This window comes from Anarrhichthys ocellatus, unplaced genomic scaffold (assembly GCF_004355925.1).
Source record: "Anarrhichthys ocellatus isolate YVR2014 unplaced genomic scaffold, GSC_Weel_1.0 scaffold160, whole genome shotgun sequence".
NCBI classification, from domain to species: domain Eukaryota; kingdom Metazoa; phylum Chordata; class Actinopteri; order Perciformes; family Anarhichadidae; genus Anarrhichthys; species Anarrhichthys ocellatus.
In genome coordinates, this window is record NW_022280190.1 from 335,544 (window position 1) to 350,902 (window position 15,359).

The 15,359-nt window shown below is 43.4% G+C and overlaps 3 protein-coding genes across 4 annotated transcripts; 2 read left to right on the forward strand and 1 right to left on the reverse strand.

Moving 5' to 3' along the window:
• Window positions 1-1,005: 1,005 nt before the first annotated feature.
• Window positions 1,006-3,255, reverse strand: zcchc9 (zinc finger, CCHC domain containing 9). The gene is made up of 6 exons (XM_031878075.1): window positions 3,207-3,255; window positions 2,217-2,647; window positions 1,929-2,079; window positions 1,743-1,835; window positions 1,582-1,650; window positions 1,006-1,209 (listed from the first exon to the last, which is right to left on the reverse strand). The coding sequence occupies exons 2-6, from the start codon at window positions 2,634-2,636 to the stop codon at window positions 1,097-1,099; spliced, it is 846 nt and encodes a 281-aa protein (XP_031733935.1). The 5' UTR covers window positions 2,637-2,647; window positions 3,207-3,255; the 3' UTR covers window positions 1,006-1,096.
• Window positions 3,256-4,496: 1,241 nt separating this feature from the next.
• On the forward strand, window positions 4,497-7,424 carry LOC116400305 (zinc metalloproteinase nas-4-like). Of its 2 annotated transcripts, none has more exons than XM_031878085.1 (10): window positions 4,497-4,546; window positions 4,624-4,656; window positions 4,739-4,804; window positions 4,897-4,946; window positions 5,485-5,554; window positions 5,637-5,751; window positions 5,855-6,027; window positions 6,863-6,944; window positions 7,015-7,136; window positions 7,231-7,424. In XM_031878085.1, exons 1-10 carry the CDS (start codon window positions 4,504-4,506, stop codon window positions 7,368-7,370), a joined length of 894 nt encoding a protein of 297 aa, XP_031733945.1. In that variant the 5' UTR covers window positions 4,497-4,503; the 3' UTR covers window positions 7,371-7,424. The 2 variants fall into 2 exon arrangements, with proteins under 2 accessions (XP_031733945.1, XP_031733947.1); XM_031878087.1 differs by having other exon boundaries at window positions 7,018-7,136.
• A 1,277-nt stretch (window positions 7,425-8,701) lies between these two features.
• LOC116400295 (alpha-2B adrenergic receptor-like) lies at window positions 8,702-12,622 on the forward strand. Its single transcript, XM_031878074.1, has 2 exons — window positions 8,702-8,883; window positions 10,264-12,622. The coding sequence occupies exon 2, from the start codon at window positions 10,325-10,327 to the stop codon at window positions 11,783-11,785; it is 1,461 nt and encodes a 486-aa protein (XP_031733934.1). The 5' UTR covers window positions 8,702-8,883; window positions 10,264-10,324; the 3' UTR covers window positions 11,786-12,622.
• The last annotated feature ends 2,737 nt before the right edge of the window (window positions 12,623-15,359 follow it).

A 15,359-nucleotide genomic window follows, 5' to 3' on the forward strand; every position in this document is an offset into this window, starting at 1 on the left:
AGGAGTCGCCCCCTGGTGGACACTAGAGAGAATGCAGCTTTAACACACGAAGAACAGACTTCACTCTTCAGGAGGTTGTCTCCTGTGACAGTCGACGTTTTGTGCTGATAATTATTGATGCAGCACCAGAACAAAGTACCGCTGTAAATAAACACAAGACAAAACTTTATTAAAAGTTTCTTAAAAACACTATTAAGTATTTTCTTGTCCATTAGAGAACGAGTTTTGCGGACTGGACTCAAAGAGCCGAGGAGTTCCCAGAAACCTTTGCATCATCAGTGATGTAAGACCTTTTTTATTTTTCACTCTCCAGGGGACCACACACACACACACACACACACACAGACACACACACACACACACACACATCTGTGTCTTCTTTGAAAGAATCTGGTTTCTGATGTGTTTGTGTTCTCAGATCTTCGAGTGTTAACAGATTTATTGATCGGACACATTAACGATCTGTTCTCCTCTACTGGGACAAAGACACACATTACCACATTATTCCCTGTCGGCCACGAGACGAACATTTAACTTTTCTGTTTCCACTGAAAAGCAGAGCAACAAAGAGAAGAATGCAACATAAATAAGATGCAACTCTTTCATTCATCTATGTGAATCTGTATGTTTTAGTTTCCATCTTATTGATCTAAACATGAACTTTTCTTGCTTCCTTGAACTATAAATTACACGAGAGAAGCAACATTTCTTTAACTTTGATTTATTCTGCTTCACCGGATCTTCCTCTGCGACCATCTTGTTTCTTTAAGGAAACAAAGAGCTGAATGCGAAACAGACGACTCATCTTCATCATGTTGAACATGTTGAAGCAGTGCTGCCCCCGAGTGGCCGGGTCTCCACATTACAGCTGTTTAGTATCGTTTATCTGTGGAGCGACATTATTTCTGTTTTTGTTTGTTTGATAAGAAAATCTAAATAATGTTGTCGATGTTTTGTGCTGATAATTATCGATGCAGCACCCGAACACAGTAATGCTGTAAATAAACAGAAGAAAAACTTTATTAACAGTTTCTCTTAAATACACAGAGTGAGAAAGTGAGCGGCATTCAGTCCGCGTGTTCGAGTCCAGCAGAGGTCAGAACTTCACCACTTTGGTTTCTTTGGGTTTGGGTTTCTTCAGCGGGACGTGAACGTCTTCGTGGTCGGCACTCATGTTGTTGGACAACCAGGGAACCGTCAGCGAGTTAGCTGGAGGGAGACGAAGAGTTAAACTAAACTCTCCACAGTGAGGAAGACTCTGGTACTAATGCGTAGACTAGAATAAAGTAATAACATGAAAGAAGATCTAACAACACGATCATCTGACCGTCACCTCCTCACTGCAGCGGGAGCTAGCTCAGTGATGCTAGCGAGTTAGCATCATAACTTTATTTAAAAAGCACCTTAAAACAGTTTACAGAGAAAGAAAGAAAATAATTTAGTAAAATCAACAAATAAAAATCAAATTAAAGAAAGTCCGTAAAAACGTGTTTTAAGAAGTGATTTAAAATGAGTATTAAATAATAATATATAATATTTCATTATGAAATGTAAACATTTGAAAGCAGTTTGGAGACTCACAGGCAGCCTGATGTTCAGGACAATCCTTCTGAAAATGTTCCACTGAACCACAAACACGACAGGAACCTCCTGCAGAAACACACGCCGTCATTTAAACTACTGTAAAATGAATTAATATGTGTATACATTTATGTATTTATGATGAATATCAGTGTTTGAACCTTGAGCGTAGAGCCCTTTAGGATTATCTGGACAGCCTCGGGACACATGTCCGGTCTGACCGCAGATGAAGCACTTAGCGTACGGATGTTCTCCTGAACACAAGAGGAGAGTTATGAATATAAATATTTGTACAATATTAATTACGAACATGAATCAAACGCAGACGTCTCCGCGCTGTTTCTCACCCAGAGCCGGGTCCACTTTGGCTCTGCACTTGTGGATCTCGTGCTCGGTGGAGCCGCAGCGGTAACAGATGCCTCGGCCCATCTCCTCGTCGCGGTCGGCCTCCGGACAGTCGGCCAATCCGTGACCGGGCTTCCTGCAGTTAAAGCACAGCTGCAAGGAGGGAAGGAAACAAGGAAACAAGGAGACGAGGAGGCATCAGAGCCTGAACAAGGACTCAGTGATTTATGTAAAATGTAGAAATGATGACGACGTGTTGGAGAATCTGTCCACCCCCCCCCATCACGCACCATGTTGCTCTTCTTGTCGTTCTGCCTCTTCACCCGTCTGTCCTCTCTCCTCCTGTCTTTCTTCAGAGCCGTCTCCACCTCCTCCCGGAGCTCCCTTCCTCCTGCGCCCCCTCGAGGCAGCGGCCGTCCGCTCTGCTGGAGGAACTCCAGGAAGCCGTTCACGTCCTCACTCACGTAGTCCTTCTTGGGACGGTTTGGTTTCTTCACAGCTGATCCGCCGGGATAAGTCCCTCTCAGATGGTCCCTCTGATGGTCCCTCTGATGGTCCCTCTGATGGTCCCTCTGGGGTCCATGTCTAGAGCCGCCTGAATGGTGACCTCCTCCTCCTCCTCCTCCTCCTCCTCCTCTCAGCTGAGTCCATGGAGTGGCCTCCGCCGGCTTGTGTTTGTGGATGTTATTGGCTCTCGCCCACCTCGTCATGACGGAACCTTCTGAAGTTTAAAGAGGAATAATTCACAGAAATATTTAGCTCAGATTTGGCTTCTTTTTATTTGATCAGTTAAAGATATGATGCGTCAGCACAGAATAACATCTGATGAACTTATAGAATAATAATACATTGTATTTGTATAAGGTACTCAAAGACACTTTACATGCTACAAACAGAAACAATAAAAGCAACTACAATAAACTAACTCGATGACGTAATAAGGAGAGTAACAGTAACGTTACTTTGAAGCACATAAACAGTTGATAATGAATTTATCTTAAAGAGTCAAACGTTACTGAAACTGTTGAATCTAAACGTCGTTAAGAGAAATTATTTTACGTAAAAACAGCAAAAAATAACTTTGTTGACATTTGTATTAGCATGTAAAGCTATCAGCTAAGCTAACGACACAGAGCGTTATCTACGTTTTTAGCTAAAAGTAGCATTTCGCCACTCGTGAGCTAACTTATTACAACAACATAATTTAAATAAAAAACGTTCTTATTGAATATGTCTTAATAATAATAATAATACAATTATTAGTTTAGAAACAACGTTACCTTGAGAGATTTACAGCCCATGTGATTGTATTTTCACCGGAAGTACTCGGTCTTCTTCGTGGTCTTCTTCTTTGTTTTTATTGTCGGATCAAACCATCACAAGAGCTCCACACCACCCCCTGCTGTCTGTTCATGTTGTCTGTTCAACGACAACATGTTGAGAACATTTAACTGGTTTTAATGCTTCAACTTGTGAAAAATATATAAATATAAATATAAATGCAATTAGTTTGTCAGTTTATAAAATATATCAACATTCAATTTAAATATATAGATAATTACCAAAGTCACCAGTATCAGGATTCATGAATACAAACGAACAAAAAGAAAAATAGTAGTAGTAGTAGTCTCTAAAATGACTAAACTCACATATTAAACATGACAATGCCATAAATTAAGTGGTATTTAAATTTGAATATTGATGAGGTATTAAATTGCTTACAATATTCAAATTAATATGTAAGTTATTCATTTCAATATGCACAATAAATAAATAAAAGCAGCACTTAAAAATGACATTTAATGATGTTAAATCTCAGGCTTCCCCAAAAAAACACTCATTAAACAAAAGATTTGTATTTTTGAAAAAGAGAATAAGAGAGGACAAGATGGTGCAAAATGATTAAAACGTTTCTTTGCTTCCATAAAGACAAATAAAGTTGTTAAAATCAATATTTTTATATTAACAATAAATTAAATGACCAAACTACTAAAAGTACAAAAGTATTACTGACTTATTTAATTATTATTCACGAGTGTGAGACAGGAGGAGTGTGAGACAGGAGTGTGAGACAGGAGGAGTGTGAGACAGGAGTGTGAGACAGGAGTGTGAGACAGGAGGAGTGTGAGACAGGAGTGTGAAACAGGAGGAGTGTGAGACAGGAGGAGTGTGAGACAGGAGGAGTGTGAGACAGGCGTGTGAGACAGGAGGAGTGTGAGACAGGAGTGTGAGACAGGAGGAGTGTGAGACAGGAGTGTGAGACAGGCGTGTGAGACAGGAGGAGTGTGAGACAGGAGTGTGAGACAGGAGTGTGAGACAGGAGAGTGAGACAGGAGTGTGAGACAGGAGTGTGATACAGGAGGAGAGTGAGACAGGAGTGTGAGACAGGAGTGTGAGACAGGTGTGTGAGACAGGAGAGTGAGACAGGTGTGTGAGACAGGAGAGTGAGACAGGAGTGTGAGACAGGAGGAGAGTGAGAGAGGAGTGTGAGACAGGAGGTCGTTAACGGCTCACAGCTGACGTTACTTAAGCTGCCTAACGAAGCAGACGCTTCATCGTGTCTGGTCTCTGAGCACCATGCTGCTCCTCGTCCTCGCTGCGCTGCTCGTTGTTCCACATGGTGAGAAATCGACACGTTTGTTTCACTTTCTGGAGGAAAAAGTACGAAACCTCTTCTGTGATGTGTTTGTTCTTTAGTGGCCTGCAGTCCTCTACGGGGGGAACGAGAAGGTACGTGTGTCTGACTGAAGATCCATCAACATGTTCACGTTGATGAGAGACGAGTTTGTTTTATGTATGAATGTGTTCACAGCCGCTCAGAAGGACCCGCTCATCAAAGTACAGCGTTATATGAAGTCCAACCCAGAGACTCTAGAAGGTCTGTATTTCAAACTTTAATATTTGAAAAGAAAGGTTGAACAAATATGTTTTATGTAATGTTTCTATTTCTCTTCATGATGTTTTAAACAGAGCTGATGACGGAGAAGCACGCCGTGCTGGAGGGCGACATGGTTCTGTCTGTGAGTAACATCAGTATAACTTCACTGTGAACACGTTCTGTGCATGTTCAGCAGTGATGACATGTCCTGACGTTTAGCTCCACAAAAACACTACGTTTCCCATCATGCCACGCTATCTGTCGTAACGGCAGATTGTAAGAGTTTGAGAACATACTTCACTGTTTTAAATGTAAATGATGAGATAAAAGCACCATCAGATATAATGAATAATGTTGTTGATCAGATGACTCGTGGAGAAATGTTCTGGTTCAAAGACTTCAATTAACCAGCAGAGTGTTGAACCTCTGGATGATTTACTGGAGGGGCCTGTTGGGCAAAGGTCAGGGGCCAGAAGTGTCTGGGGCCCCTCAGGCCGAGACTACCAACCAGGAAGAGACTGCAGGGCGACTGCAGGGAAATGAAGTGATTTCAAAGAGGCTCAGGGAGATGCAAAACAATCCCAAAGAGACACAAAGCGCTCAAACGCTGGCTGTTCTGTGTTTCTTTGTGATGTCACACATTCGTTACGTCAGTGTGTCTTCACTGTTTGACACCACAGAGCGACAGGAACGCAGTGAGAACCAGCTGGCCCACGACAGCGATCCCGTACACCATCAGCCCAGAGTTGGGTGAGCAGCATCAGATCACTGCTCCGTGTTTCTACTCGTCTCTAATCTTTATTCTAACGTTGTGTATTTCTTTTATTTGCAGTCGGTCGGACAGCTGACATCCTCTCTGCTATGGCGATGGTGTCTGAACACACCTGTGTGTCGTTCCCCAAGAGAAGCTCTGAGAGCAGCTACCTGCACTTCATCATCAGCAGAGGGTAGAGGTCTTCATGCTGCGTAGTGAATGTGTTCAGAGCTGTCTCAAACATGTTCCGGTAACATCGAAACATTTCGTCTTTGTGCATCGACTGACGTTTCCAGGTGTGCGTCGTTCGTCGGCTTCGGCGGCGGCGAGCAACCCTTGTTCATTGGCCCAGAGTGCATTGTGGGTAACATCGTCCACGAGATTCTTCACGCTCTGGGCTTCCACCACGAACACACGCGGATGGACCGCGACGTGTACATCAAGGTTCTGTTCAACAACATCATGGAGGGTAAAAGTTTCTGATTAAAGATCTCTGGACGTATGAAAATACAGTTTATAAGACCAAAGCGTCCTCAAGGGGGCGCCGCAGAGTCTGCTCTTAAATCACTCGCGTTCTCTGGTTTAAATCGACCAAACACGGACACACATAGATGTCATCTTTAATGTCCATAAAACGGCTTAGAAATCATGGAACAGGAGTTGCCTGAGAATTCACGTTTTCTTTAATATAAAAGTATTCCAGTGATGGTTGTGTGTGTATCGTTCTACTGCAAACAGGAGCTATTCATGTCAAAATAAGTAGAAAAACAGCTCAAAACATAAAACGGTCTTCTCCCCACAAGAAGAACCAAATCAAGTTCTAAGCTGCGTTGAAGAGAACTTGGAAGCTTAAAATCTGCTCCCTCCTCGATGAAGAACTGAACTCAGAGTCTCAGATCCATTCTAAAGCTTTTAGCTGTTTATCAAACAATAGACGCACACGTTCTAAACTCAACTGAGTTGGCTGCAAATGCCAGAAATACCTACAAGCCCAGAGTTCTCCTTCTTGCTATTCCGACCCACAATCCTTTGCACAGCAGATGTTTGATCAAGGGGGAGTAAATGACGACGTTGTCCACGACTGAATGCGTGCTGCAGGAAACCCCCCGTGTACTTTATGCGCTGTAGTGTGTACTAAAGTATGAGACGCGCGAGAGCTGTGATGTCATGAATCCTGCAGGTAAAGTTCAGGTGAGCAAAGACGAATCGTTCATTCAGCAGAGAAGCTGTAACGGAACAAGAAGTAAAAACACATTTCTGAGTTAATTATGTTTTATTATAATAATACTACTGATGTGTTTCAGGGAGGGAGAAGAACTTCCACAAAGTACCAGGCACGACGTTTGACCTCGGCTACGACGTGAACTCCATCCTTCACTACGGAAGGTAACGTGATCATGACGTTCTGTTTGTGTTATGAAGAAGAGTTGTTGATGTGAAAGTGTTTGTGCATCAGTAGGTTTTTTTCAGCCAACGGTGACCGCACCATCGTCCCCAACGAGTACGTGCAGAACATGGGACAGAGGGTGAAGATGACCGAGGGGGACATCCAGAAAGTTCGCCGCCTCTACAACTGTGGTACTCTACATGTGTACTTGTACTGACGTCGTGGTAACTTGAGGAGTATTAGTACACGAGGCCTCGGTAACGCTTTGTTCTCGTCTCTCTCCAGAGTCTCCAAAAGCTGAAGAGGAAAGCGTCGTCATGAAGGAGACGATGGATGATGCGACGAACGGCACGAGCTCTGATCAGAGTTCATCGCTGCAGCAGCTGAATTCCACCACTAGAGGGCAGAATATCACCAGTTATTAATAAAGGCAGAAACATCAAAACTCATGTGTTATCTACGTACATGAGTTACTACGAGCAACCACCATTATTTTGTATCTTTAGTCTATAAAACAGATGGATAATAAAAGAGTAAAATGGTTCACAAATGTTTCGTTTTGTTTGTCCAGATGTTTCAGACGTGAAGAGGATGAAACGTGTTCATGTGGCTCACTATGAATGAAACGCGTCATGCGTTCAGCTCAACGTAAAACAAATGTCAGAACATTTCATATCGTTCGTTTGTTTTTAGAAAGTTGTGAAACACAAAGAGGCACGAAGAAGAATGAGTTGAAAGAGTTATGATCTGACTCACACATTAATACATTTCATCTTCAAGTCTTCATCCACAAACATTACTCATGTTTTCTGTCGTTAGTTTGTGTGACTCACTACGTAAAGAGTTGGTTTTTAAGGTACTTCTGATGTATTTGATCACTTATTATAAGGTAGAGATGTATCTGTTATATTCCATCTATATAACTGAATATGTTGAGCTGCAGAGAGAAACAGAAGAACATGTTTGTGTGTTTCTGTCGAACGTTTCACGGTTTAATGTCGGATATTTACCGGAGAACAGTTGTCTGATAACTGGTTCATCTCGTCCACACATCACAGGATGCATTTACTGACTCTTCTTGTCAAAGTCGTCAATCTATTTTAAATATGCGTGTTTATTATCTACACCTTGAGTCACCAGTTAACTCGGTCACTGGTGAACCCGGAACACCTGTAGCTCTGAACAGACATGTATTCTGCTTTCATTTGAACTAAACGTGTAAAGCTTCTAACTCGTCTGGATGACGACACTAAGGACTTATTTTACTGGAGTGTTTTTGTTGACATTCATTATTATTATAGAGTAACAATTCACTTAGTACAATTTTATAAAGTGCTATTATATATTTCAACTGCATTTTAAGTTCTCAAATAATAGAACAATTGACTTATACAAGTTCAAAACATGATGAATATGTTAGTTATGAAGTAAAGTTTCCTGTGAGCGTCGGAAGAAACGCGGTGCATCTTCACGTGAACCAGAGAACGTTTCACTTCCTACATAAATCACTTTATTGATTATTGGAGCTGCTGTAGATCCACGAATCCATCACAGTCAACAATAAGCTGCGCGTGTACATCAGAACGTAAAGCTACATCAGACCTCGTGCTCAGATGAGATGAAGTCGGACTGTAGAAGAAGAAGCTGCGCGTAAAAAGGAGAGAAGCGCGTGCTCGTTTATCCGGTAACGTCCGCATCGGTTCCTCCTCTTCTTCCCTCAGAGCCCGGAGAGGAGCGCTGCACGCGGATACAACCTCCTCCCGTTCAACCGGACCGGTTTACGTTCCTCCGGGGATCACAGCGGACTCTCGGTCTCGGGTTTGTCCGATAAACAGTGCATCATCACCGGATACTTTCAGTCCGGATTCTGCAAAGAAAATCAACTTTTAAAGTTGTTGGTCACGCGGAGAGACGCAGCTGGAGGATCTTTTTATTGCAGTAAGTCTATTTAACGTTCATTCTGAGGAGTATTGTTCTCATGCACTCATTAAAATGATCTGAACAATGACATAAATGATTTACTTTACCTTCAGCCACATGTTCACTGTGGAAACATCTAGATTTCTGTCTTTTATTAATCATCTAAAAAATGACTTTTGACTGAATATTTGACTTATATTCATGATCCTATATATTCATATTAGAAATAAAGAATCATGGCCTCCAACAAAATATAGAAATTATAACTGACAAAGAGAAGGAGCTACATGTATAATAATATAATATATACATAATATATGATTCCATTTAGGATGAAACACACACATACGTATATGTAAATATATATATATATATATATATATATATATATATATATATATAGACATATTTACATATATATTTACATATGTATGGCAATATATATTATATAAACACATAAATGTGTATATATAATATATGTGTTTGTGTTTCATCCAAAAGAAACAACAGCTCTTTAGTGACAGTTTGCAAAATCTAAACAAATAAATACGTTTATCTGTCTGTTTCCTTCTTCCCTCATCATCAGCTTCATCATCTTCATCATCTTCACTGAGCTGAACGAGGCTCAGTCATTATCGCTCCAGACCTCTAGGTGGCGCGCTGCTAACTTTAGCTACGATGCTAATGCTGCTAATAAAATGCAACAGTAGCTGCTGATGTTTCTCTAAACAATCGTTTTATTTTGTCGGGTCCCAATGAAGAGCTTGCCTCCACAAACAGCCAATATTATTATACCCTCAAGGTTCTTCACGCATGTGGACCACGGATTAATTCCACAGTTTACTGTTCACTATCGCAGTGTAAATAAAGTTGTACTGACTCAGTGAACATGTGTTTCTAGTCTCTGATCTCTGATCATGTTTCATTGTAAACAACCAATCAGAGGAGAGCTAGTAACGTTAGCAGCACCGCTAACGGCTGACCAACAGGAGGAGAGCTAGTAACGTTAGCAGCACCGCTAACGGCTAACCAACAAGAGGAGAGCTAGTAACGTGAGCAGCACCGCTAACGGCTAACCAACAGGAGGAGAGCTAGTAACGTTAGCAGTACCACTAACGGCTAACCAACAGGAGGAGAGCTAGTAACGTTAGCAGCACCGCTAATGGCTAACCAACAGGAGGAGAGCTAGTAACGTTAGCAGCACCGCTAACCAACAGGAGGAGAGCTAGTAACGTTAGCAGCACCGCTAATGGCTAGCCAACAGAGGTTCACTTCAGTTACATGATGATGCCTTCAAGCTCTGCTCAGTGAACATGAGTACTGGCTGAAGGCACATTATAACGTTATCATGATGTGTTCAACTCTCTCCCTCTGTCTCTCCCTCTCTCTCTCTCGTAGATCACATGGCTTCACGTTGACCGACGACCGTCCGGTTTCCCCCCCCGTCGTTGTCGTCACCATGTCAGCTTCCCAGGATGCCCCCTGCCTGTCGGAGCTCGGCGGACTCCCCGGCGTCTCCGGCGCCCGACCCTGCAACCGGAGCACCACCAGGACGTCGCCGTACACCCCGCAGGCCACCGCGGCCTTCGCCATCGCCATCACCTTCATGATGGTCCTCACCATCGTCGGGAACATCTTCGTCATCATCGCCGTGCTGACGTCCCGGTCCCTCAAGGGGGCTCAGAACCTCTTCCTGGTATCGCTAGCGGCGGCGGATATTTTGGTCGCCACGCTCATCATCCCGTTCTCGTTAGCCAACGAGCTGCAGGGCTACTGGGCGTTTAGCTCCATCTGGTGCGAGATCTACCTGGCGCTGGACGTCCTCTTCTGCACCTCCTCTATCGTGCACCTTTGCGCCATAGCGCTGGACCGCTACCTGTCCATCTCCCGGCCCGTGTCCTACGGCGCCAAGCGCACCCCGACGCGCATCAAGGCGGCCATCGTCGTGGTCTGGCTGATCTCCGCGGTCATCTCCTTCCCTCCTCTCCTCACGCTGGACAAGAGCGAAGGAGGCGAGGAGGTGTGCGAACTGAACAACGAGCGCTGGTACATCCTCTACTCCACCATCGGCTCTTTCTTCGCCCCTTGCGTGATCATGATTCTGGTGTACGTGAGGATTTATCAGATCGCCAAGCGGCACACGCGCTGCCCGCCTGGACGGGAGCAGAAAGCGGCGGCCGGAGGAGACGCTAGCGTGGGAACCAACGAGCATCCAGCGAAGTTATCTGAGAACGGGGATCAAGAAGGTAGAGAACGAGAAGAAGTCCCGAACAAAATGTCCCCGCCGTCACTTCAAAATCCTCCAGGGAAAACCACCAGCCAGGACGCTCAGCCCGAAACTGCTAGTTCGGTCCAAACATCCACCTCAATCCCCCATAAAATACCCTCAGCTGTTCCCCACAAAGAAGAGGAGGCGCTTCCCGACAACTCGTCCAGCTCCAGCTCTGAAGTAGGCGACAAAGGCAAAGACAAGACGAACGCCGCGACCGACGATCAAACGTCGGCATCGTCCCGACGGAAAGGGTTCAGAGTTCAGGCGCTAAACTTGGCCCGCAGGTACAAAACCACGATGGCCACGCCGTCCGGCACCAAACTGGGACCCGAAGAGACGCCCAAGATTCAGGGGACGCCTGCGTCCCGCCGCAAGGCCATGGCGAACCGGGAGAAGAGGTTCACCTTCGTGCTGGCCGTGGTGATGGGCGGGTTTGTGATCTGCTGGTTCCCCTTCTTCTTCTCTTACTCCCTTCAGGCGGTGTGCCCCGAGACCTGCAGCATCCCCAACCCTCTGTTCAAATTCTTCTTTTGGATCGGCTACTGCAACTCCTGCCTCAACCCGGTCATTTACACCATCTTCAACCACGACTTCCGGAAGGCCTTCAAGAGGATACTGTGCCGGGACACCAAGGGGACGTTCTTCTAGAAAGAGGAAAGTTGTGTTTTTTGAGCTGAAAAATGAATTATTTCTTTGTGCGTTTGACCGGGATCGACCTTCTCTTCGGCATCGAACATAAAACACTTCGCCGTCCGAATGTCTGCTTATTTGTCCGGACGCTCGGCTGAGTCACAGCAGCGGCGATAAAGACGGGGGATTTTTCAGAAAAAGCCGCGGTCAAGTGGCCCGAATCAATTATCTTTAATGTTATTTAAGAATACGCTGTAATTGAATATTCAATGGCTCTGAAGACGAAATGATTGGATTACATATTGAAACGGAAGTCAAGAGGGATACAGGGTCTGTGTTCAGTAATTTAACGTACAAACGAGAATGTGTGTGTGTGTGTGTGAGAGCAGAGGAGGGCAGCCTCAGGGTTTTACTGGAAGAGAATAAATATCACTAAGTGTCCTTTATCGGAGATTAAAAAAAGGCACTCGAGGAACACAGGATCAGGGGTAAACTTGTGAGCTTCTCTGTTTCTTCCTCCATGTGAAGCTGAAACAAGAGTTTTTTTTATTCCCGAGTGTCGGTGAACCGCTGGATGTTACACCTCCCACTGGGATTATCTCACGAAGGCCACAGCCAGCGGGGAGAAACTAGAGAATCACCAGAGGCTGCTTGAGAAGATGGAAACACTTGAATCTTCTCTCCACCTCTAATGCATTTTATTTTAGTGCATTGCTGAAATGAAGATAAGTACATTTACTCAAGTACTTCTCACAGGTACTTCCTTACCCACATGTATCTCCAGATTCAATTCAATTCAATTACATTTATTTTTGTATAGCCCAAAATCACAAATTACAAATTTGCCTCAGAGGGCTTTACAATCTGCACACATGTGACATCCTCTGACCTTTGACCCTCACATCGGAACAGGAACAACTCCCCCAAAACAATTTAACGGGGAGAAAAGAGGGAGAGACCTGTGGGAGAGCAGCAGAGGAGCAGATGTGTTGACGTTGAATGTTTGTGATGAAGTGTTTCCTTTAAATACTTCTACAGCTAAATACACATGTAGTGGAGTATTGTCACAGCGTGGTAGTAGTACTTTTACTTCAGTAAAGGGTCTGAATACTTCTTCCACCTCTTGCCAAAGCAATACAGACTCTGAACTCGGCGTTGACCCCCGACGATGAGCAGAATCCCTGATGAAGACGCTCCTCCTCACTGTGTGTGTGTGTGTGTGTGTGAGAGACAGTGTTTGCAGCTGCATGTTTTTTTTCCCAAAAATGCACTTCTTTCACTTCTTTTATCTTTTAAAAAGCCAATACACAATGTGCTTGACTGAATCGTCCAGTTCTGTGTAAGATAACGGTGTTGGAAACAGCGTTTGTACAGTTCTACGTCTACTAGCTTGAACATAAAACAGTATTCTTGCTTTTTGTTTCAAAGTCCAACTGGAATTAAATTGTTTGTTTGTGGGTTTTTTGCTAAAGATCTGCTCCGTTAGCTCCTCCGCTCTGTAAGGTTGCATCCTAACATACTATTCGTTCTTGACATTTTCTTGAGAAATACCCAGATGTGAACTACATTAGCAAGAATTTATGAGAATGAAACGTGAGCTTACTGCATATATTAAACTGTCCCACAATGCAATGCATCTGGTTGCCTTTATTAAGTTTTAATGAGAGAAAGTAACCGTTTAGATTTCCAATATGTGGTCAGTTTATGGTCTCAATCTCTACGTCGTCAATATACGGTCACTTCAATTCACTGGTTGCAAAAAAAACAAGATGGCGACGGCCAAAACGCCAAACTGGAGGCTTCAATACGTCAGAACACAAACCAGTTTATGATAACAGCGTACTTAATTCTTCTTTAGTAGGCGGCATGTAGTTCATACTGACTGAGTTTGTAGTTGGAAGTACGTACGAATGTGGTCTTTGGCTTTGAGCTAACGCTGGAGTACTAACATCATGTTCACCAAAGCATCGACGCATTCACACGTTGACCTGAAGATGGCGTTAGATACAGAAATCATCACAATTCATCCTGATGGGAACATGAATATGTGTCCAAACATTTTTCCTCATAACCTCGACTCTCAGAGAGCTAAACAAACATTCACCAGCTAAAATGAGCTTCTCCTGCTAACGAACGTTAGCTAAAACTGATCGTTTTATGGTTTTTACTCTTCATCATCACAAGCTAACGGAACATTGCTTGCCGTTAGCTTGTTAGCATTGAGTCAGTCATGGATGCATCGGTAACGACAGGATACGAGACTCAACTTATCGAGACAATAAGTTCACACAGTTGCCGTTATCATCGATCACTTCCTTTCAACACTAAAAGACAGAGTTTGAAAACCTTTATTTCGTTATGAAGTGACGGTCTTTTGTGATTTCAGTTGGACTTTCAGTTGAGAATAATTTCCTCGTTATCTACTTGTATCTTTCTTTGTCTGCTCCTGTGTTCTGGTTTTCTGATGCTTTTACTTTGAAGTCTCTTCATATTAAGGGTTTGAATAAAGGTCGTGGCGTTGGAACAACACGAACAGGGACGCTTGTCTTTTCAGAGGATCGACTGAAAAGCACTTACAGAGCAAAGAATAATGGAATCAGACAATTGAGCGTCGCTGCTGTCTGTCAGGAGAATTATCTTTGTCTGCTTCACTGACCTCTGACCCGAATATAAAGCACTGTGATAAACAGGTCTACTCGTCCTCCTGTCAGCACACACACCGAATAATGGACCAAAAATAAGCAGATGTGGGAAATGAAAGGTGATAATTAACTAGTTAACTCGCACCAAAAAGCAGAAAGTGTTGTTTACGTCTTGTGATTGGTGCGTAATTAAAGCGGTGAAAAGCCTCCAGTGGTGTTATTGAGTGTAATTAGGACGGCTCTTTTATCCGCTGATATTCTGTCTGCAGAGTTTATTATATTTATTTAATTCACTATTTGTAAGATTTAAAAACCTTCTTCTTCATAAAACCTTAACACTGAACACCTCGTAGACCTCATAGTGTGCTGGAGACGGCTTTTTATTGTAAAAAGAGCAGAATATTACGTTCATTCCTTCCATGTTTATGATGACAGCTTCATGGCTCCGAGGTCTTACGGTATTGGATTTTTAATGTCTTTTTTATGACGCCATATTAAGCCCGACAGTGTTCGTCTCCGTCGCGTTTCGGCAGTGAATCAGATGACATCACTGCTCCTCAGCTGGAAACTAATAAAACAGATTCACGTTCATGTTCTTCTAGTTTTAACCTCTTTGTCTGACAAGAAACGTCAAAGTCACAAAGTCCTGCAGCTCGAGTCGCGATGACAACGCTTTACAAAGCGATCAATACTCAAAATATCTGCACATGACAAGTACAGATCAGCAGGAGAAAGATGAGCTGTTTAAACCTGCTGATATTCTCTGTTTTATTCTTTTCTTATCAACAAATCTTATCTGCATCGATGACAAAGAATGATGAGCCTGACGTCTCTTCTTCCTCTGAGCCATACAGCACCATTAAAAACCCATCAATGAGCCTCACTGTTCCTCCACCACAAGCTCTCTCTGAGGGCCAAGTCACAAAAGCATTCTGCGGCTTCTAAAAACT